This window comes from Sylvia atricapilla, chromosome 14, assembly GCF_009819655.1.
Source record: "Sylvia atricapilla isolate bSylAtr1 chromosome 14, bSylAtr1.pri, whole genome shotgun sequence".
In the NCBI taxonomy this organism is placed as follows: domain Eukaryota; kingdom Metazoa; phylum Chordata; class Aves; order Passeriformes; family Sylviidae; genus Sylvia; species Sylvia atricapilla.
In genome coordinates this window covers 11,693,229-11,715,305 of record NC_089153.1, presented here as the reverse complement: position 1 = coordinate 11,715,305, position 22,077 = coordinate 11,693,229, and the positions used below count along the sequence as shown (strand labels likewise).

The 22,077-nt window shown below is 48.0% G+C and overlaps 2 protein-coding genes across 2 annotated transcripts in view; one reads left to right on the top strand and one right to left on the bottom strand.

The window, feature by feature from the left end:
* The window catches only part of MGAT4B (alpha-1,3-mannosyl-glycoprotein 4-beta-N-acetylglucosaminyltransferase B), a 51,012-nt gene extending 38,475 nt beyond the window's left edge, over positions 1-12,537 (top strand). The window contains exons 5-15 of the mRNA XM_066329135.1: positions 1,345-1,391; positions 3,453-3,566; positions 4,010-4,085; positions 4,446-4,560; positions 5,325-5,455; positions 8,289-8,396; positions 9,328-9,521; positions 9,904-9,982; positions 10,437-10,524; positions 11,391-11,503; positions 11,579-12,537. Of these exons, the coding sequence (XP_066185232.1) occupies positions 1,345-1,391; positions 3,453-3,566; positions 4,010-4,085; positions 4,446-4,560; positions 5,325-5,455; positions 8,289-8,396; positions 9,328-9,521; positions 9,904-9,982; positions 10,437-10,524; positions 11,391-11,503; positions 11,579-11,602 (1,089 nt within the window). The 3' untranslated portion in view covers positions 11,603-12,537. The remainder of the gene's footprint in view (positions 1-1,344; positions 1,392-3,452; positions 3,567-4,009; positions 4,086-4,445; positions 4,561-5,324; positions 5,456-8,288; positions 8,397-9,327; positions 9,522-9,903; positions 9,983-10,436; positions 10,525-11,390; positions 11,504-11,578) is intronic.
* A 570-nt stretch (positions 12,538-13,107) lies between these two features.
* On the bottom strand, positions 13,108-20,512 carry LOC136367479 (leukotriene C4 synthase-like). The gene is made up of 5 exons (XM_066329136.1): positions 20,377-20,512; positions 16,232-16,331; positions 14,367-14,437; positions 13,647-13,728; positions 13,108-13,373 (listed from the first exon to the last, which is right to left on the bottom strand). Exons 1-5 carry the CDS (start codon positions 20,432-20,434, stop codon positions 13,244-13,246), a joined length of 441 nt encoding a protein of 146 aa, XP_066185233.1. The 5' UTR covers positions 20,435-20,512; the 3' UTR covers positions 13,108-13,243.
* Positions 20,513-22,077: the final 1,565 nt, after the last annotated feature.

Genomic DNA, 22,077 nt, shown 5'->3' with positions numbered 1-22,077 from the left:
GCCTCTTTCCAAAGTGTTTTTCCAAGTACCTGCACTTGTTAGAGCTCCTTGGGCATGGGATAAAGAATAAATAGTGGAGAGGGTGGTATGAACCTGAAGCAAATGCTGAGTAATTTGAAGACTCAGTACAAGTGCGGCAACTGAATGTCCTTTCTGGGATAGGGAGTTCTCATTCCCAAGTGTCACTGCTGGCCACTGCAGGTGTCATCCACAGTGGCTGGGCTGCCTGGGAGAGCAGAGGCTTCCTCAGCTGCTTGAGGGGAACCCTGGGGTGAGATGGCTGGCTTGGCTGTCACCAACCCACTGCTTCAGACACTTGGAGTGGAGCTGCATGGTTCCTGCCAAAGCCAGGAGCATCTTTCCTGCTTTTGTTTTTTCCCATTGCTGTTTTCTTGGCACGCTGAGCTAAGACTTCATTCCAGCACTGGGACTCTGAGTCCTGTTTAGGAAAGGGACCTTTTCCTCTTGAGAAAACCCTCCCTTGTCTCTGTGCCAGCACAGAAGTGCTGTGCTCAGCCTGTGACACACATCCCGGTGTCTCATTCTCACCTCTCCCGGCGCCGAGTGCAGCAGCAGCTGGTCCCGGCTTCTGCGGTGCTGCGTCGGCAGATCCACCCGGGACGTGCCGCCTCACGAGCCATATGGCTGCCCAAATCAATGCCACCACCAGGGAACAGGAACAGTTTTTGCTCCTGGGTCTCCTGACCTTTTGTTCTGGGGTTTTGTTTTCGCCGTCACTGTGCAGACGGTTTCTGTCCAGTGCCTGTCCCTGTGCTTGCACTTATCTCACCCGCAGACAGCAGCGAGTGGCACTGGCCACCCTTGTCTCCCAAATGTTATGGGTTGCCACGTTGATTGTGGGAACAAACTGGGGCTTTAGGAAGAAAAGTGTCAAAATGAACCTGAAATGAAAAACTTATAAATAGAGCCCTCTTTTTCATCAAAGGGTACAGAGTATTCGCTGCCAAGAGTGTTCTCTTGGATGCAAGCCAGCGTGTGTAGGGAAAAAATAAATAGCCCAGAGGTTAAAACTTGTGCAAACACTTGGTGCTGGCAGGGGCAGAAGTGCCAGGAGAGCACATGGGGAAGATGTGCAGGATCTTTTGTCCTTTGGGATGGATTTTGGTGTGTGTTGCCTTTGGTTAACACTGACCACAGAGGAGGGCTCCTGGGAGCCTGTCAGCATGGGAGAGCAGTAAAGCTGGATAAAAGGAGACATGAAGGTGAATGAAGATGATACAGATGTGCTGACAGTACCCCAGGGTGTGTTGAAGAAGATTTTTGAGCCATGGGGGACACAGGCTGAGGCTGAAGGCTCTAACACTGCTTTTCTTTTGTTTTCAGACGGATCCACAGTACACAGCCGGAGTGGCAGAAAATATCAAAAACTTGTAAGCACTTCCAAGTGGCTTTAGTGTGCAGCCTGTGCCTGCAGCAAGGCCAGGGAATGGCTTCATTAAGGAGAAAACACACACTCTTTTGCTTCCCTTTCGTATTTTGTTGTTGTTGCTTGGGTTTTTTTTCCTCTTTTAAAACTCTGTGCTGTCTTTGCTGATGCTGCTTCCACTTTCTGCTTGTTCTAAAATGCTTCCAGGAGGCTGCTTTGTGCTCCAAGTATTTAACACACGTGGTCATTTTGTTCTGTTTTGCTCCTTCTGCCCTGAGGCATTGTGAAGAGATGGATTGTTTAGATTTCCAGCGATCCTGGCAGTTGTTTCAGTGTCTGCTGCAGCCCTGTATTTGCTCTGTGCAGTCTGGGCAGTGTAGTACGCACACACAAATGCTCCTGCCTTATTTTGCTTTAAAATCCATGATCCATCTTTCTTCCCACTCCAGCCTGTTTGTTTTCCCCTTGTTCCAGGCTCTAGTTACATTTGTCTCTCGTGCTGGCTGCTATTTATGTCCAGGAGCCTCGGTGTGTCTTTTGCAGCTTGGTCTGTGGCTGTTTAAGCAGAAGCTGCTGATGGATTATTATTAACCATCAGCGGGTCCGGGCGTTGATGGCATCAGAGCTCGGAGGCGAAGGGGAAAGGTGGGGAGAGAAGGGCGGTGACTCCTTCCAGCTCCCGCGGTTGCTCCGGATCGCGGTGTCCGGAGAAGCGACGGGGCAGCGCATCGTGCCGGCAGGGATGGGATGGGAGAGGGGCTGGGGAGGGTTTTGTTCTCGGGCACTGGCGGCAGAGCCGAAACACAGCCCTCCATCTTGCAGTGCAGGAGCTGGCAGGGCTCCCCTGCTTGTGCCTGCGGGCAGGAGGACGCACTTATCAGGGGATAATGGACTGATTGTCCCATGGATCCTGATGAAATTACCGGCCGCTGCTGCGGAGAGTGCCTCTAGTAGAAGTCCTGAAACTTTAATTGACTTAATGATTTGATTTCTCATCATTCCCCCTCTCCAGTGCCTCCTGCCCCCTCCCTGAGTCACTGGAATTATTTTTCTTCCAAATTGAATTGAGGTGGTGCGGGGCCAGGGCAGGCTGGGCTTCTCTCACAGGAGCGGGGAAGCTGCTGCTGCTTTACTGCAATGTTTTGTCAGCTCGGTGAGAAGCTGCTGTTTCACTGCTGCCTGAAGAAGGGAAAATTTGAGAGTGTTAGCTGAAGGACCTGCCAGTGCCAAGGAAGGAATAAGGAAGGGAAAAAGGAAGTGGGAAGTTTCTGGCAGTCTCCCTGCGTTGTCTCCCTCTGCCCCATCTCCCGTCCTCCAGGCTCTGCACAAACAAAGGAAATCGGCCTTGCACCAAGTGTTCTCAAAAAGGCAGTATAAAAATAACTGGTTTTCCTGCTTATCTCTCACTGTTAGAGCAGTCCCAAGGTATTGCTTGCAAGGCTGATGTAGGTGCCTGCTTTTCAGATGGGTGACATTATTTTCTTTTTGAGTTTGACTCTTTAAAGGTTTCTTAGCCACATGATAGGAAAAGTAGATGCTGATTTTATCAGCATGAGAGAACTAGGTAGACTTCCTGCTGGCTCTCTGAACTACAGCACAGCAGTGTTTTAAGCAGCTTAGCAGAAATGTATAGCACAACCTCGGCAAAATTAATTTTAATTACTGATGCATTTGGAAACTCTCTAAATGCCTGTAGTGCCAGGTCCTTTCTTTGCTGAAACAGTTTGCAGGTCATTTAATCCTGTAAAGAGTACATGGTGCTCAGGGCTGGTCTTTAAAGCTGACCTGTGTGTGTGTGCAGGATGGAGAAGAATGCTGGTGGGGAGCATGTGCACATGGGGCTATTACAGACAGTGGGAGGGAGAAGATAACTTGAAAAGTGTATGTCAATCCCTGCTGATGTCTTCTGATGAGGCCTGGAAGTGCATGAGATACCAGAGAAGTTATACCCTAGAGTCTGTGTTTTTTGTTTGGCTCTGTGGCTCAGTGTTTACCCGGTGATTTGGCCTACAAAATGTTCTGTCAGATGTGGAGGTATTTGTTTACTGCTGCTTTTCTCCCTCAGGTTCCCGAAGGAAATACACTCAGGTCTCCTGGAGGTAATTTCCCCATCTCCACATTTCTATCCTGATTTCTCCCACCTGCGGGAATCCTTTGGAGACCCCAAGGAAAGAGTCAGGTGAGAATGAATGAGCTTATAAACAAGCAAGCCCTGAATTAAGGAACCGTAGCAAGTTCCTCACTGACTCCAGCTAGGAAAGCTCTTCTGCAGGGCTAGGTGAGGACTTTAAACATGAATTATCCAAGAGCTGGAAGGATGTGGTTTGGTGACAAGGGGATGAACTGGCACAAACTTTGCCAGGCTTCCCTTGTGCTGTGGTGTTTCCATCACCAAGCGAGGGGCTCATTTTAACCCAAATTATCTTCATTTTGGAAGTCCTTGAGATTTCCAGTAACTCTTAGCTGACCAGGGACCAAAGGGAGAGGCCATATCCCATCCCCTCTGCCTCCCAGGGCTGTGTCACCTTCCCATCTCAAACCCAGCCTTGGCAGGCTCCCTGGAGCAGCCACTATCCCAGCAGAGACCAACACTCCCATTGTCATTGTCTTTGTCTCTTGCAGGTGGAGGACGAAGCAGAACCTGGACTACTGCTTTTTAATGATGTATGCCCAGTCCAAAGGCATTTATTATGTTCAGGTGGGTTTGGTGCTGGAGGGAAGATGGGTGTACCTGTGTGTTCATTGTACTGTCTCATACCAGCTGAGAGAGAGCAAAGAGCATATCCAATTCTGTGATGCAGCAGAGTGGGAGCAGGTTTTAACCACATAGGTTCAAATGTTGGGTTTTTAAAATACTTTTTGAATTGGAAACCTCCCACTTAGGAAAGGCAGAAGTCCTTGTTTCTCTTACCTGTTAGACTGAGTGGGAAAAAGTGTACCTTCCAGAATAAACTGGGTCTGTGCCAAAGCTTCCCTCTGGTCTGTGGTGTGATTGCTCTGCACAGACACTTGTTGGGACCTGGATGGGACATTGGCACTGTGCCCTTTTGTCTTGCAGCTGGAGGATGATATTGTGGCCAAACCAAACTATCTCAGCACGATGAAGAACTTTGCCTTGCAGCAGCCCTCTGAGGAGTGGATGATCCTGGAGTTCTCTCAGCTGGGGTTCATTGGTAATGTTCTCTCCCTCTCACTCCAGTCCTATCAGGCACAAGGCATAAGAGCCTTCTGACTCTTGCCAGCACTACATTCTTGGCCCAAGGAATTGTCCCCACAAGATGGTAAAATACTTGGACTTGATCCCCTCCTATTTTTGCAATGACCCTTGTGTTTGCACAGGGGAGAAAGATCCTCTCAGCTGGTACTGCTGTTGCTCACTTTTAGTAAAAATAAACCTGGTGAGTGGCCCAGCTGACAGCCAAACAGTTTAGATATGGCCAATAGCTTTTAGGCTGGATGGGATCTGGATTTGCCTAAGAGTGTGCAAAAGGAAGTTTACATCAGCCCAGAACTATTTTGGGAATGGCAGTACATGGTTGCAGTAGCAGCTTGATCTGTTATTTTGGATACTGGTTTGACTGGCTTAAAACTTGTAGTTTTTGGGGCAGGAAATGATCTGTCATGCAGCTGGCTGTGTTTTTCATCCTTGTTTCTCTTTACTGAATGGGAGAGTTTTAGACCTTTTGATACTATTATGACCTGTGAGACTCTAATGCTTTTTAATTCTGCGACGAATATTAAATCCGGAACTGTATTAGCAATGTCAGCAGTGCTGGTACTTAAACAGGAGCCACGTGTTGTTTCCTTTACATAGATGGACACATCTAACCCCCATAGCCCAGTCTCCCAATTTTTTCTTTCCCAGTTCTGATTCTAGACCATTTCATACCAAAGTTCCTCTCTCTCTCTCTCTCTCTGCTCTCTCTCTGTGCTCTAGGAAAAATGTTCAAGTCTCTGGATCTGAGCTTGATTGTGGAGTTCATCCTGATGTTCTATAAGGACAAACCCATTGACTGGCTGCTGGATCACATCCTCTGGGTGAAAGTCTGCAACCCTGAGAAAGATGCAGTATGTAAACAACCTCTGTTGAAGGGAAATGTTCTGTTGTGTGTGGGCAAATGTAAGCTTGGCTGTGCCTCCAGAGGATCTTTTCTGTGAGCTCTGGTGCTAACTGACTTTGCACCGAGCCGTGGCATCCCTGTGGAGCGTGCTGCAGGGTGTCCTTGTGTATTGTGTAAGTGGAGACCTGGGAGTTCAGGCTTTTCTAGTCTGCAGCTGCCAGGAAAGGCATTATTTCTGCATCTAAGCACTAATAGGGTATTCCTCCTCCAGTCCTCGAGGACAGGAGTCGTTCCCCATTCTTCTGTGTTGTTTTGCATTCTGGTGTGCTCCTCTCCCTGAAGCCCTTTCCCACTCACTGACTACAACCCCAGAATAACCCTTTGACGCCGGATCCGTGTGCTGTTCCTGCCTGGAGCACACATGGAGACTGCCCAGAGAGCTCACCCCAGACGACCCGGAGCAGACCTTCCTTGCACAGTCTGCCAGGATGAAGCCAGATTACAAAAAGCTCTTGTCAGGCTTTCTAGGAGGGTGCAGAGAGGTGAAATGGGCTCTGGTTTTGTGCTGCCAGTAAGCCCCCGTGCCCTGTGGAGGTTGTGTTTGAACTCCAGCAGCAAGGGGCTAAAGCGAGTGGGAAGAGCAGAGGAGGAGCGTGTGTGGCAGCAGATGTAAGATGAGCTCAGCACCAGATACTCTCCTGTCTTCTCCCTGAACATACTGTATTTACTCAAACACTTGCTCGCCCTCCTCCCCCAGTGGAGAACAAGCAGCAGAGTCCCTGTGCAGAGCTCAGAGCCGGTGGCTAAGAGCAGACTTCATGGTGACAACCATGTGGTAATAAATGCCACACCAAGTGGTCACTCTGGGAATTAGTATTGTATTTAAGTGCTGGGGGATGGACCATCCTCAGAGCTCTGCAGAGTTGGGGCAAGGTTGTGGTTTAATTTGGCCTGATCCCTGGCAGAGGACATGGCATCGGCTCCAGTACCCCTTGTGCAGCAGGACCAGTCTCAGATGATGTCCCCTGCACCCTCCTGGCAGTTCAAACCACGTGCTCAGGTCTGACAGAGCAGTCCCCAGGACTGTCTGGCAACCCCACAGTCTTCACAGCTGTGGGTAAAGCTGGATGGGTGGGATGCTGGGATGGAGCTGGGAATGATGCTGCTGTCTGTGCCCCCACCTTCAAATTCCTCAGCTTGAGCACTGATTAAATGCAGATCCTGCTGTGCAGGATCATCTTCTCCATAACTCATCTGGTGCTCATCTTTTCCTACCTGATGGAACCAAGGTTTTCTCAGGGGAAACTGCAAACCTTATAAACATGTTGCCTTTTTAAAAATTAACCTACTTTCCATGTGGATTTCTGGCTCCTTTCCCCCACTGTTTGCATGATTAACTCTGCACAGCGCTCTTTCAAACATGACTTTCTCTTGTAAATCCCACTGTGCAGAATCAAATTGATAGTGGGGAGGATTTGTCTCTTTGATTGAAAGTTTGTTTGACCTGAGCTTTTGGTAAGCGCTTTACCTGCTCTGGGTATATTCTGCACCTTCTTTTTTAACTAATTTTAGAATTACCTGGGGTAAAGCTGTGTGAAAGGATGACCTTCTTACCACCAACTGAGCTATTCCCCCTCCTGGCTTGTCTGTGACAAGGCTGCTTTCAGGAAACATTTCTTTAGCAGTGCAGGAAAAGGGGAGAAATATAACTCAGGAGATGCTGTAGCTGCCTTCTTCCTCCTCTCCCCATCCAGAGTGAGATAGCCATGACGGAGTTGCATCCAGAGTTGCTGGCAGGGAGTACAGTCTGTCCCATTAGCATGGCTAGTTTTAATTTTCTAATGTAACGTGAGCTGGATTAGGGGATTATCTCTTTTGCAGCTCGCAGGGGTCATGCCTGGTATTTCCCAGCTCCAGGCCTGTGGTGGGGGCTTGGTGTGACACCCTGTCTGTTCCAGGCATCCGGCGACGCCGCACCCGCCGTGGGATTTCTGCTGGGTGGGAGGCTGCAAGAGCAGATGGCATTGGGGATCTGCATGCATTTCTTTTCTTGGAAAAAGCCAAAGTTGGATAACAAATAACCCTCTCCATACAGCTTTTAACCTGTATTTTTGTCCTGCTCCCCCAAACTGAGAGAAATGAGCTATTTTAAAATGTGAGTTCTCATCTCCCCACGCTCTCAGTGATTCTGCCTTTTGTCCTGTATTCCCTCTCCATCGTCTCTCTCCCTCCACTCCATGGTAAATCACTGCCAGCATCACATTGGCATCTCCAAGTTTATTTATGTGGTGGATAAGCGTGAAACAGCCCAGCAGCTCTGACAATGGCACGTGCTCACATCTGCTCACAGCTCCTGCCAGCAAACTGGGAGCTGCCCATCCAGAGAGAGCCCACACCTGGTACCTGTTCACCTGGGCTCTGAGTCATCCCAGGATCACTGTACCTTCAGACATTAGGGATCCCAAGCTCTGAGCTGTAGGAAAAAGGCTTTCCCAATAAGCCAAGGGCAAAGGAAACCCAGTTCTCTGGTGTTCCTCCCTGACAGCACAGAGGGGATTTGCTCAGCATTCCTAGCTATGCTTGGCAAGGAGAAATTTGGCACTTAAATTGGATCCTGCCCAGCAGAGCCTGGGGGATGAGTGGCTGAGAGTCACGGTCTGGTTTCTCCAGAGTGTGGTTAAAAGCCCTCTTGCCAGAATAGAACCCAAGTACCACAGAAGGGCACAGAGATGGAAGACAGGGTTGTCTGTCCCACCGTGTGCCCTTGTCCATCCCCCTTGTGGGCCACAGTGGCCTGCAGAGGTTTGAGCCTGGGGCACTGTGGGGCTGTCTCCTTTCAGAAACACTGCGACAGGCAGAAGGCAAACCTGAGGATCCGCTTCAAGCCCTCGCTCTTCCAGCACGTGGGAACCCACTCCTCCTTGGCTGGGAAGATACAGAAGCTGAAGGTGGGTACCAGCTCTCTGTCCAAGCTACAGGTGGCCTGGCCTGCAGGCACCCAGGAACTGACTGCTTTTGTGTGGGGACATCAGTGACAGCAGCTGATGGCAGCTAGATTTCTCTGAAGTGGTTTCGTTTTGTTCTGAATTACAGTGAGCTCAGGTAGCTCCTGCTCCTCAGAATGGCAGTGACATGCACCAAGAGTCACTGCAAGATTTTAAGCCTTTGTAGCAGCCCTGGCCACCCATCCTGAATGCCAGACCATGGTCCAGGCAAGTGACTTCGAAGAATTTTCTGGAAAACCTTGGAGAGATGACTCCTGGTTTAGTCTGCCTTCCTTCCCACTCCACTCCATACTCCTGGGATTTGGTGATAGGCAAATTATAAGTCACTATATAAGAGCTGGAATTGTTGATGTGTGTTTAAACATGAACAAAATGCATCTTCCTGCAACTACAAGTGCAGAACTCATGGACAGACATCCCTGGGCTGTGCTGTCTGTGTGATCTCCAGGGAAATGGATGGTATAATCCAGTTTGTATCACAGTGCAGTGCAGTCAGGCCATGTAATCCAGTCATTTTATGCTATTGTCAGCCTCCCAGCTGCTCTCTCCTCAAGTGTAAAGACTGTTTCCAGAGCTCCTGGGGCAGGGACAGGCGTTCAGGGACATTTGGACAATGAAAAGCTCCTTGTTGTGCTGGATCAGAGCACAGAGCTGGGATGTTTCTCTGAGCTGCCTCTCCTGAAGCAGTTTCCTGGGATCCAGTCACACATTCCCCTGCCTGGTGCCTTGCCCAAATTACTTCCATCTCTCATCCTTCTGTGCCTTGCAAATCACAAAATTTTAATTTGCAGTGCCTTGTAGCTGGCACCCTGGTTCCTCACGGACCAGAGCAGTTCACAGCCCTTCTCTGCCCTTTTTCTTTGTGCCCACCAAGGACAAGGACTTTGGGAAACAGGCACTGCGGAAAGAGCACGTCAACCCCCCCGCCGAGGTGAGCACCAGCCTGAAAACCTACCAGCACTTCACCTTGGAGAAGGCTTACCTGCGGGAGGACTTCTTCTGGGCCTTCACTCCCACTGCTGGAGACTTCATCCGATTCAGATTCTTCAAACCACTCCGTATTGAAAGGCCAGTGCTTGGAGGGGTCAGCGGGGGTGTGGGGACAGCCCAGAGCATGTGGAGATGTTTCACTTCTGCTCTTCTGGCAATTTAAATCAAATTTCTTGCCTGTCTCCTGCTTGGCTGCCCAGGAGAGAGTAGTGCTCTTCCAGGGGAAGGATAATTTGACCCTTTCTCAGTGGGGCCACCTTTGCTAGAGCCCTTTCCTTTCCTGCACTTGTGAGCAGTCCATGGTTTAGCTGATCTGGCACAGAAAGTCTCCTGCCAAATGCTGTGGGCTCTTTGGGAAGGTGCCTGTTGGGTTGAGCTGTTTGATGGTTCAGATGAGGTGAAAGCCATCATGTGCCCCCTCGCTCAGTGTGCCTTTCTGTGGATTTGATCTCTGTCACAGGTTCTTCTTCCGCAGCGGGAACATCGAGCACCCAGAAGACAAACTCTTCAACACGACCGTGGAGGTTCTGCCGTTTGACGTAAGTGTTTGAGATTGGAGGTGAGGGTGGAGTGGGAAGCAAAAGAGGCTTGAGAGGAGGGAACTGCTTAAAGCCCTCAGGAAAATCTTTACAAAATTCAAGTGCCTCTTCCAGGTGCTGGCAGGGAGCCAGAGGGTCATGCCTGGTGTGATGCCAGCTCAGGAGCAGGATGCTTTACTGAGCATGGCTGTGTGAGCCATCCCTGCCTGCAGAAGGGATGCTCCAGTGGGTGGGATGGCTGCAGAGGAGGGGATGAAGCCAAAATGGCACGGATGAAACAGCAGCATGAAGACATGCCCAAAACAAGAGGACAGTTGCAGTGTCTCAGGGTGCCCGCTATGGGATGAGATGCCAGGGTTTGCTGACAAGGACAGCTCTGGGATTGCTGCTTTTCCTTGGGGCTTTTGGGTGACTCTTGCCTTTGGCCTTGCACAATACTCCTCTCCTTCTGCAGAGTCTCCAGTCAGATAAGGAAGCCTTGCAGGAGGGAAGAGGTGCAGTCGTCAAATACCGCAGGACAGCGGATGGCTACATCCAGATAGGTACAGCGGGGTGTGGGGTGGTGAAGGGCCTGCTGCCTTTGATAACACAGCCCCTGTCCTCACCTGCATGTCAGTCAAGAACCTTAGAGCTGTTTGCTTGGCAAAGAGTAATTTCTGCTTGCCAGGAGCCAGGTTGGAACAGGATTTAATTGTCATTGTCTCGTCTCCTCCACTGCCCTTGCTCTCAGACCAGGTTGTCCTCCTCAGATAGTTTTCAGTCCTGCATTTCTGCCAGTCTGCACAGAACTGGGACCAAATGATGCAGATTATTAATTTGCTTACCCTGGGGTTTAAAACCTCCACCACAGGCAGTTTTGCCATCTCTGTACTCATACCAGTTGCAGAATCTCTTGCCACCTGAGCTTGTTCTAGTGCTTGCCCTGCCCTTGGACAAGAATGAGCAATTGCAGCCTCCAGAGACTTGTCTGTGTGTGATACAGCCCTGGTGTCCCTGCTAAGATGTAATTTTTTTTTTTAAGTAGACAAATAAAAGAAAAATTTCCTGGCACATGCAGTGTTTTGCCATTTTCTCATTCCTCTGCATGCTGGCTGGTTTCTCCCATTTACATTTTCAAAAAAAAATAAATCACAACCAAAAAGCATGTCAGGCCACTCTGTCCTTTTTCCCACAGCAGTGGTATGCCGCCAAATACTCCAAATACATTTTGTTTACCTGATTTTTGTTCTCCAAAGTGTGGCATTTTGCACTGTGTTGCCATCCTGGCTGCTGGGTTTTAGCCTGTTTTGTGTTGGGGAGCTGCAGGCAGGGGCTGCTGGGGCTGCTGGTGATGCCCCGGGGGAGAGGGGAGGAGGAAGGGCAATGCCAGAGGCCCATCCCTGTGTCAGCCACGTGCTGTCCCCACCAGGCTCGTTCTCCAAGGGCGTCGCAGAGGGTGAGGTGGACCCATCTTTTGGGCCGCTGGAGGCCATCAGGCTGTCCATCCAGACCGACTCCCCGGTGTGGATCATCCTGAGCGAGGTAAGCCGAGCTCCCTCAGCACCTCCCCACCCCTGCCCAGCTCATCTCTCTGACCCCACCTCTCTCTTCTTTCAGATTTTTATCAAAAAGGCAGAGTGAAGCAGGCACGAGGCAGAAGGGCCACACTCGTGGATCCCTGGTCCTGCTCCCTCCTCCCCGCGGCGCCTTGCCCGGACCAGGACAGCGCGGGGCCGGCTGCCGGGGGACACTGGCCCACAGACCCCGGCCACGCTGCTGCTGCTGCTGCTGTGCCAGCCCCACCACCCCCAGCGGGGCCAGGACGGGCACCGACTGCTCCTGAAGAGGGGCAGAAAGCAGAACCTGACCCCCTGTGCAGAGGGGTGGCTTTGCTCCGCTCCCTCGGGGTGCCGGCTGCCGCTCGGGACACGGGACAGTTTGGGGTCGGGATGAGCTTTAGCCAGCGCGGGGACAAAAAGCACCTTCAGCCCCGGGCAGGGCGATCTTTGGCTGTATTTGGGGACAGAGCAGGTCATGCTGAGCCCTGCCAGCTGACCCCACCAGCGTGCCGGGACCGAGGTCTGCCTTGCCCTCTCCCAGGCAACGGTCCTGGCCACAGCTGAGGATTAAGTGAGGGCAAAGACTGACCCTCCTTCAGCAGAGGAGGAATGAATCCAAAGGGGTTGGAGCTATGATTATGGCAGGGAAAAACAAAAAAAATAAAATATGCCACACTGTGCCTGCCAGCATTAACACAGCCCCTTAACTCATGGTGAAGTCTCCAGTGTCTTCATGCCTTGAGATGGAGTGCAGAAACTGTCTTTTTTTAAATAACTATTTCAGTTATTGATTGATGTGGGTTTTTTGAGGAAGGAAAAAAAAAAAGCAGAGGTAGCCCAGTTCAAAAATAGTAGGGATTAGTGTAAATCCCAATGTCCTTTCAGCTATACACTGGAATGCATTATACTACTTTAATGTTCTGTATTTTTTATTATTGGATACGTTTGATTTTTCAAGTACATCTCTCTATATAAATATATAAAACAATGTGCACTGTAATAAAAGCTAAATTTAAACCTTTGGTGCAGTAGTGAGAGTCACTCGCAGCAGGGCTGCTTTAGGCACCTGAGAACCCCAAGTTCACAGGAGAGGGTGGAATCCAGGGAGGGCAAGGTCTTGTTGCAGGTGTAGAAAATTGAAGCTGGGGCAAAGTAAGTGAAATTCAATCAATGCCAAACACAGACTTTAGTAACTGGACTCGGGTCAGGCTTTTCTCACAGTATTTGGATGTGGTTTTAGGCAATCTTACCCATCAGAGCAGCTTTTCTTATGAAACCCAGTCCCCAACTCAGATGTTCTCACACCAGTCTCTGAGCACCTTTGACAATCACGGGTGATTTCTAGTGAGAAAAATAATTTATTTTTGTATATCCATGGTCTGATTCTTCAATACAGATCATTACAGCAGTAAGAAGGAGAGACGACAGCATGTGGGTCAATCTGTGCTCCATGAGGCAGAGCCAGAGGCATTTTAGAGCAGACAGTGCTACAAAGCCCAGCAGTGAAGCTCCTCAGCAGGGGCAGGGGCTGGAAAGCATTTGCTTTCGAGAAGGGAAATTGCCTCTGAAGAGCAGAGGAGTGCCAGCATCCACCTCCCTCCAGCGGGGAATGCAGAGCCAGGGAAATCTCTCTCTCTGCTGGTGCCACATGACTGGCTCCCCTGTGCCAGGGCAAACGGTGGCTTTGGGGAGAGCCGTGGCCGCTCTCACCAGGCACCAGGAGCTAGAGAGGCCACACCAGTGCTGCCATCCATGTGGAGGAGCTGGGCCACAGGAAATGTGCCAGGAGCCCGGCCAGTGCCAGCCCCAGCAGCAGCCAGAGCAGCCAGGCACTGGCATACAGCGGTCCCAACCTGGGTGGGAGAAAACACCGTCAGGCACTGCCAGCCCAGCCGGGGCACAAGGCACGCTGGCAGGGCTGTGAGTCCCCTCCCGCCTTTGGGACAGTCAGGGAAGAGGTGACACAGCCATGAGCACATGGGGGCAGGAGCGGAGGAGGAGGAGGAGGTGGTGAAAATCTACCTGCAGTCCCACCCACGGGAAGGAAACCTGTTCCAGGAGCCACGTTCTGCCCCCAGGCTCCCTGGGCTGGTTTGGGGTGCCCGAGGTCCCGGTCAGGTCCTTACCGTCCCTGGGCAGCCACGGCGTAGCCCTGGAAGTACTTGAGGCGGGTGTAGAGGTACAAGAGCCCACACGCCGCTGTCACACCTGCAGGGACACGGATCCCTGGACACCGCCGGAGCTGCATTCCGGCAGTCACCCAGATGGGGCGTGACCAGAACACCAACCACAGAGTGATTCGGCTTCAAACCCACTGGGGGAGTTTGAATGAGTTTTCTTCCTTCCCTTTTTGTGAGGGATGGAGCTTTCTGTGGCCCACAGAGCTGCCCTGGGACTTGGGTTGGCAATGCTCCCTCACATGGTTTCTCCTCACAACTCCGCTCTTGCAGCAACCAGCTCCCCTGAGCTCACTTGGTAGGGATAGACAGTAGATGAGCAAATGTTTGGGTTATAGTTTCTTGTTCTGATATAGCTCTGCCTCAACTGCTGCCACCCTGGGACAGCCTGACCTTGTCTAGAAGCAGCAGGAAGGGACAGCCAGGCTCCAGCAAAGGAGAAAGGGCTGCCAGTGCTTCCTCCTCCAGGCAGGAATGGGCTTAGCTGCTCCCAGCTGGAGCTGGGGCACTCCTCGGTCCATCCAGCTAAAGGGGAAACTTGCTTTCCATGAGCAAGAGCCTCACAGGCACAGAGAGAATGCCTGAGTCAGAATGGGATTTAAATTGGGGCTGGGGTTTTCGTGTTTGTTCACAAGGTTTGGGTTGTAGCTCCCCCCACATCCCTCTTACCTTGATGGAAGAAGATTCCAGCTACCCAGAGGACGGAAATGAAGATAGGGAAGTACTCTGAGCAGTTTGCCCTGGTGAGAAACAGAGAAGAGAATTAAAGCTGCCTCCTTGTACATCAGAGCCTGGATAACCTAGGCTGGAGAAGGGAATTGGAAACTCACGTCGGAGCAAACTAAAAGAGCTGATGAGAACCATCAGTGTGCTGTGGAAAAGGGCCTTTTCTGTGATCAACACCACCAAATATCTGTATTGTAGAGCAAAAAAAGCACCCAAACAACACACAGCATTCACCTCTCCCGCATTCACATGGCCCCACAAGCTGTGGCTTAGATGGAGATTTGTCTCTGCTGGACTCTCAGTGGGCTCCATCCCACACACAGCACCACCACAGACAGCTGCTGCACCTCCAGCTGCTGGGGGAGAGCCTTCTCGTCAGTATTTAAGGAGCTTTCTCTTCCCCTTGGGTGAGCACAGCCCAAATTTCACACAAGTCACGGTCCAAGAAGAAACCTTCTCTCAGATAAAATTCAGCAGGAGGTGATCAGATCTACAGCCAGGTTTTCCTCCTTCTTCCTTTAGTAATAAAAATACAGATTTTCTGCAAGAGTAGGAGCTGTGCTATTAAAGACATTGGTTTTGCTTCTCCCACATTTTACCATTCCCTAGGCAATTTAATCTTAATGTTGGCCAAAAATGTACAAACATTTGGAGAATGGAGCCAGACTGGGAGCTGGAAAAAGGCTGAAGAACCTTATTCTGTAAATGCAGTTTGAGCCTCAGTGAGGGGAGGCTGCCAGGTTTCTTCAAATGAGTAATACATCAATACCACCTTTTCCCATTTGTTTTTTCTTCAATATATGAAATTTGTATACTCTTCCACAGGGAAAAGAGAAGAAAAACCCACAGAGAAGCAGTATCTTCTCAAGTCCAAGTTGCCCAAGGTCACCTTCCCTGCCAAGTACAGCCAGGGTTTGCTTCCCAGAGCACCACAGCCCACGGCATGACTTGGTTAACACACATTTAGTAGTTAAGTATTTAATTAAAAGCCACGTCAGCAGCTCCCCAGCTCGCAGAGGCTGATGTCTCCAGGCAGGCTGGCCTTCCATGGCACCACAGAAGGGCTGAAGCCGGTGTTTTTGTCACTCCACAAATGTTTCCTGTGCGCTGGCAAGGGAACGCAGCCGCTTTGTTCGGGATTTAGCGCTGGGCTGGAGCTCCCCTTCACACCAGCTCCAGCCAATTCCTTTCAGCTGCTTACAAAACAGAACCACTGAGATGAAAGACGGAATCTGGTGCTTGCTGGAAGCTGAAGGGATCTGTGAACGTTTCCAGTTTAGCTCCAGCATTGCTCTCTCCATAGGAACAGAGCAAAAAGAAACAGCCCTCAGCAGGGGCCTACGAGTGCTGATTCTCACAGTACAATGGCTTCTGAAAGGGAAAAAATTAAAATGCCCTTGTAGCTTCAAGGGCCCAGCAAGGCCGTTTGCTCCAATTCAACAGCAAATCATTACAAGAAAATATCAGGTTATTAATAAAGCTCTGGCTGCTCTCACCATTTGGAGCCAATGGTAATATTAAATTTAATGATTCTAGTCGTGAATGCTCTGCGCCTCCTCCATACGGCCACTAATTTGTGATTTGGCTGCCTCACAATGCCAGAAGGAGAATTATCATGGATGGACAGAAACACCCCAGCCAAAGTGCTCCAAATCAGAATGCAGACCTTTGCACACAAAGCATTGGAAAAAAAAATATATAATATCAGTAAGTGGAAAGGTGACTTCAGGGGGACCAGTCTCTCCCAACAGTGACAGCTGACTCAAGTCTTATCTAGACAAAGTCACAACAAAACGTCAAAATCTTACTGAGCTCTGAAGATCCGCTCAAATTCAGGGTGACCTGTTGTTTCAGGAGGGGAAATCTTGTACTTCCGACGGGCATAGATCACCTGCATTGCAAAATAGGCTGAAAACAGAACACAGGAATGGTAACAGACCAGCAGTGTTTATTTAGCCAAGCTTTATCTGGCTTGGAATCAAGCAAGTGGTTAGAATGAAAGGGCAGATATGATCTAGGTCCATAGTCCAGGGCTGTCACACATGACCTGTAATAAATGTGCCATTTATTTCACTCTCATGCTTTGAATTCAGGTTTAGTTATCCCAGCTGGGTGCCAGTGCTTTGCATCATCTCACACGCAGCAGAGCCCTCAGTGCTGTTCCCCAGCACATCAAACACAGTAAAACCTTACCAGGTCCACACTGAGCCACAGAATTATTTCTTAATCTTGCACTTTGTGTTTAGAGCACATGTGCACCATCAGCCAGTCTGAGGGGAATGATGTACAACACTTTCTGTTATTCCTAGTGGGTGCAAAGTGTGGCCCATGTCACAGAGCAGCATCCAAACTGTCAAACACTAGGATATCATTAAATCAATTAGAGATGCTCTTAATCATGGTCATTAAAGGAAATGGGGAAGAGGGTGGTTATTTCTTGCTCTTCACGGCAGCCCCAAGGCTCCAGCAGCTCAAGCAGCACAGGTGCTGCCCATGTCTGCTCTCAGCCTGGACCACATTTAAGCCAAGGCACTGACTCAGTGTCTGCTACATCAGTCCTTTGTAAATTTGTAAAGGACATGGAAAGTCACTTCAAAACAATGAAAACTTGCTAACATGAAGATTTGGAGTGTTTCACTATTTATTGAAAGCTCCTACTCCCTCCCACAGGGCATTGCTGATGCTCTGAGTGTTTTATTTAGGTGCACTACTACACAGCTGCCTTTATTGAAAACTCTATTTTCATACAGGAGAAAATTAAGTTATAAAAACTATTACTTTGGTGGTCTATGGTGGTGTCACTGAGACACTTGAGTGAGCACAGTCCTCACATAGCACCATTTCCAGAGCATGGCACAGAGAGACAAGGAGCCAGGGTGCAAGGCCTGCCTTGGGGACGGTCTTATTGTGCCAAAGATAAAAGCAGAACAGCAGGATAGAGAAGGGGAAGTAGGGACAGATGTTCCAAGATTAAAGACAAGACATATGCCTGCAGAAATGCATTAGAACATATGTAGAAGGGAATTAGAAATTTCAATAATCTGATGCTATGTGACTTGTCTATCACCAAGTTTTAGTAACATAAATACAGTCATTCCTTTCAGAACACATTTAAGGACAATTAAACGTGCTCTAGTGTCTTCCACAGTGACCAGCCCTAAACAAGAGGTGCTGACAGAGAGAAGTAGGGGGAAGCAAGAATGTTCTCCACTCTTTGATTCATTTGTAGCAGATTGATCATGGGTGAGGGTGTCACCCTTCTCCAGAGGTCCAGAAGGACACGACACAGCATTCCCTCTGTGAATCCAGAGACGTATAACACACAATGGGAATTCAGCAGCTGCTGGCAGAGCTCTGGGAATAAGATGCAACCACGACCCATCCTGTTACCTTTCCTCCTCCCTGATGCTCTCAGGGTCTCATCCCAGTCTCCTCTGCAGAAATGGACTGAGCTGAAGTTACAGCATCATGAGTAGATCTGGCTTGTGGCATAAGCCCAACTGCACTGGGCAATGCTCTTCATCCTGCTTTGGCCATCTGCACCTTTCCTAAGGGAGGATTCTTGTGACTGACGGGTGAGGTAAGAGTCATTTCACATCAAACCTCTCCATCAGCTCTACACTTGGCATCTTGCTTGTACACAGGGGCTAATATTCAGACAAATTCTACACAGATCCCTGACTCTTAGGGATGGGTAATAAAACAACCACTCAAGAGGAGCAGGAGCCTTTTGGAGGACAGCTGGCAGTTCCCCAAACCTGGTGTAAGGGTGAAGAATTAAGGATGAAGAATCAATCCACAAAAACACTTCTCAGAATAAGGTGTTAAAAAAACCCACACTGCATGAGCCTTCTCAGCATGGACTCTTAGAAAAAGAGAGTTCAATCTACTCTGCAGAACCTTTCAAACCATTTTTTTTTTTTGTGATTCGTGTCTCAAGGTTAATCACCTGTGTGGATTGCCGTGTGGCTTAGGGGCTCATCTCTCCCTGAACTTTGCTCCTCAGTGGAAATATTCTTCATTCTCTATTTGATTATGTCCACAAACTTGTCAAATCATATCACAGCTGCTATCTGCCACATTTGAGTGAACCTGGCAAACAAGCCCTGTGGGGCCTGACAGTGACATCGCATGTTTTGCTTCCTTTGAAGCCATCAAATAAAGGAGTGGGGGAAAAAACTGGAGTAGAACAATTTTGCTCTGTGGTACAACATTCAGCACGAGGCTGGGGCACACATCTAAAGAGTGCTAAACTCAGAGTTTCACTAAACTGAGAATACTAAATTAAAAAGGGGAAAGTTACTTGAAAGAATGTGGAAACTGCAGGCTGCCAGGAAATTCAAAAGGAAACGTAAAAATCAACCAACACTGTACCAAGGTCAGCCATTAAATTACATCTCCTACACCAGGGTGTGATGGAGGAGTGTCTGTAGGGATAGCCCACGTCTGTTCTTCAGTGCTCACCTGCTCAGGGTGAATCCCAGACCTGTAACTCACCTACAGAATGTCCTTTCAAAACATGCAGAGAAAGCCACTGCAACAGCCCTGAACCCGTGACACAGGCACGTGTATTTCATAGGAGTAGATGGAAAGGAAACACACAGGATTTTGCAATTGCTCCTTGGCTTCCCATGCAGAGATCATAAAACCAGGATACCTCATCTGATCAAACAGATAGGAAGGTGCTAAGGCTTCCTATTTTTCTGCTGGCTTCACACCTGGCTTGTATGCCATGAAAGTAAAATGCTTAATGCTGCAACCTTTAAACATTACTTGGAATTTTCATTAAACAAATATATTTAAGACAAACCTGCTATCTAGGGATTTGCTACTGAAGGTTTCCTAAAGGAAAAGGGCTCAGCAGCATTTTTGTAACTCATTTTCAAGTTTTTTTCATGTCTTGTTTTTGCATACTAAACACTCACTCCACCCCCACTTAGTTTGACAACAAAAAAATTCATAGTACAGAAGTTTCTTCCATTTAGCGGTGGTATGTCTGTGTAAATTCAGTGGAAATTACCAAGAATTCAGAAGTCTTGAGCTCTATTTTTAAAGTGACATATTTTGTTTTAAATAATGCTCATATTAAGAGATTTATCATCAGATGGCTAAAAGCACATGACACTGCTCAGAGATTAACATCCATTTATAAGCAGAGGTGTGGTATCTGTATGGTGCATTAATACAGTAATAATAAACCCCACAAACCTTCCCTTACAGAACGGTGAGGATTTCCATTAAATGGGGGCTCTGCCCCTGTCCCAGACAGGGAAGGGCTTGTCCTGAAGCTCAAGAGGGAGAGACTTTGCCCAAAGGGCCCACAAATAAACAGAGCTTGGCAAAAACGCTGTTCCCTTCTAAATGGTCTAAACACAATTCATCTATCAAAATTAGAAGTCACCAAATTAGAAGAATCCTTTGAAGAGCTCTGTGTCTACTTCTGACCAGAACTAGCATTAGTTTCCAAGTTACTGTGCTCTCAGTCGATCTTGTCCTCTGCCCTGTGCCACAGAACACAAGGATATTGGTCCCACAGAAACACCTGTGTGCATGAGGCTCCTTTCTATACCCACACCAGCTCTGTCTGTACACTGACCTCCTCAGCAGCACATCTACTAACCTGCCTTTATTTTGGCTACCTCCAGCCACCGCAGTTTACAAATTACCTGCTAAAATTCAATCACAAACTAGTTTAATTTAAGAACATCACACTGAAATTGCTTTAAGCCTAGAAGTTTTACTTGCTGGCTTTGAGGATCATTTTAGTCCTTGTTAAATAATGACCACTCAGGCATGACATTTCTGCCATTACCAGCCAAAACTTTGTACCATTCTGCCATGTTGGAAAACAGGGACTTTCACTCTACAGACACCCGGAGAAAAATACAGGAACCACGTCCCACAAAGTTTAACATAATTACTTCAATACTGGCATTGTAGAAAGGACATTTACCTTGCTCCAGGATCCCCAGAACCGTGACTGTGGCCAGCAGGTCTATCTGATCTCTCATGCTGCTAACTGTGGAGCAAACCTCAGCCTGATGCACTGGCTACAGCTCTCCCAACACACCCCACCACCAACACCCACTTCCACCGAGCTGCCTCTGAGCACAGGAGTTTCCTCCACCACACCTTAACTACCATTAACTCTCTCCACACCACGTGGTTTTTCGAAGCAGCCACCCACCAGAAAATGTCTATTCCAGCCTCTTGGTGAACAATGGAGCAGGGAAGAATTGTACATGAGCAAGCTGTGAAATTCTTCTAATTACATTTACAGATTTTTATACCATGATTGAATTATATGTTGCCGGCAGTGGAAAGATGATGGAATTCTTTCCAGCACTTTTGTTGCTAGTTTTAATGAGCTCTGAAGCATCTCAATTATATGCAAGGTTGTAAAAATTATTAACAAGCATTTACAAATTAATGACTTGACCTTCTGCTCTTATTTCAAGTGGTGGAGTTGACCACATGAAAGATTTGATACACTCCAGCTGGAATAACTTAATTCTGTTACCAGATTCTGTAATTTAACAGAACATTCAGATACTTTGACCTACTAATTACTACTCTTAAGTTTATCAAAGAGGAGTACAGTTATTTTCTAGCACTCATTCATCCTTAGTAGTTTTCTGAAGTTTTTAAGCAGTACAAATCTTTCCTTGGCTAACATACAAAAATAATAGTTCCCAGATCTGAAGGCAGCAGAGCATGTAGAAACGTACAGACCCTGAGAAATGTTACACTGACATCAGAGTTATAATTGTTAAATGTAAAATTTGAAAACCAGCAATGTTTTAGCCCTGAATAACTTTTCTCCCCATGCCACAAAAGTAAAATACGCATCAGTTCAAAAAGTTACCTCATGTTTTTGAAAAACTTTACATGGATGACTGACTTTAAAATCAAAGAGGAGGAAGGTTTTTCCTTAACATTGGTGGCTGAGCCATTACATTTCTCCCTGTTCAGTCACACACAAACCCTCACTACAGAATTTGTGCATGTACCAGATCTACACACAGCAAGTTTTTTTCTAGTTTGGCTCTTCATTGCTTCAAAACCCCATTGTGACAGCTCATCAAGTTCAAAGTTATTGAATCAAATATCCAATGTTATGTATTTTATAAACAACCACACATGAAGAATAGCAAAACCACTCCCTTTCTCTAAAAAAACACTCATATGATGTGACTTCATACTCTCCAAGGTACAGCAGACTCAGACTAAATAGAACTAAAACCCAAAAATTAACCTTAACTGAACCTATTGGTGACCAAAAATTTCATCTGTAGTGTCCAATATAAAAGAGGGGAAATGCCACCAGGGTCTCCTTACAACATATTTCAACAAACAATTCAGGCTTGAGAAAACACTTCCATTACAGAATTCAATTACTCTCAGGAAAAACACTGGCATAAAGAAAAAAAAAATCAAATTAGTTTCTGAGCAAAGGTTCATGAGAAGCTGTCTTCTACAAATCTTTGGAAAACCATGGATGTCATTTCAGTGGGTGACGGTTTGGGAAATTTTTGTTTCATTCAACAATAACTAAAATGCAGCATTTTAATGAGGTAATAAAGCAAAAATTAATGTAACTTCACACAGCTGATTCTGGTACTGCTACTGATTGTTACATTCTATTCTTTATAAA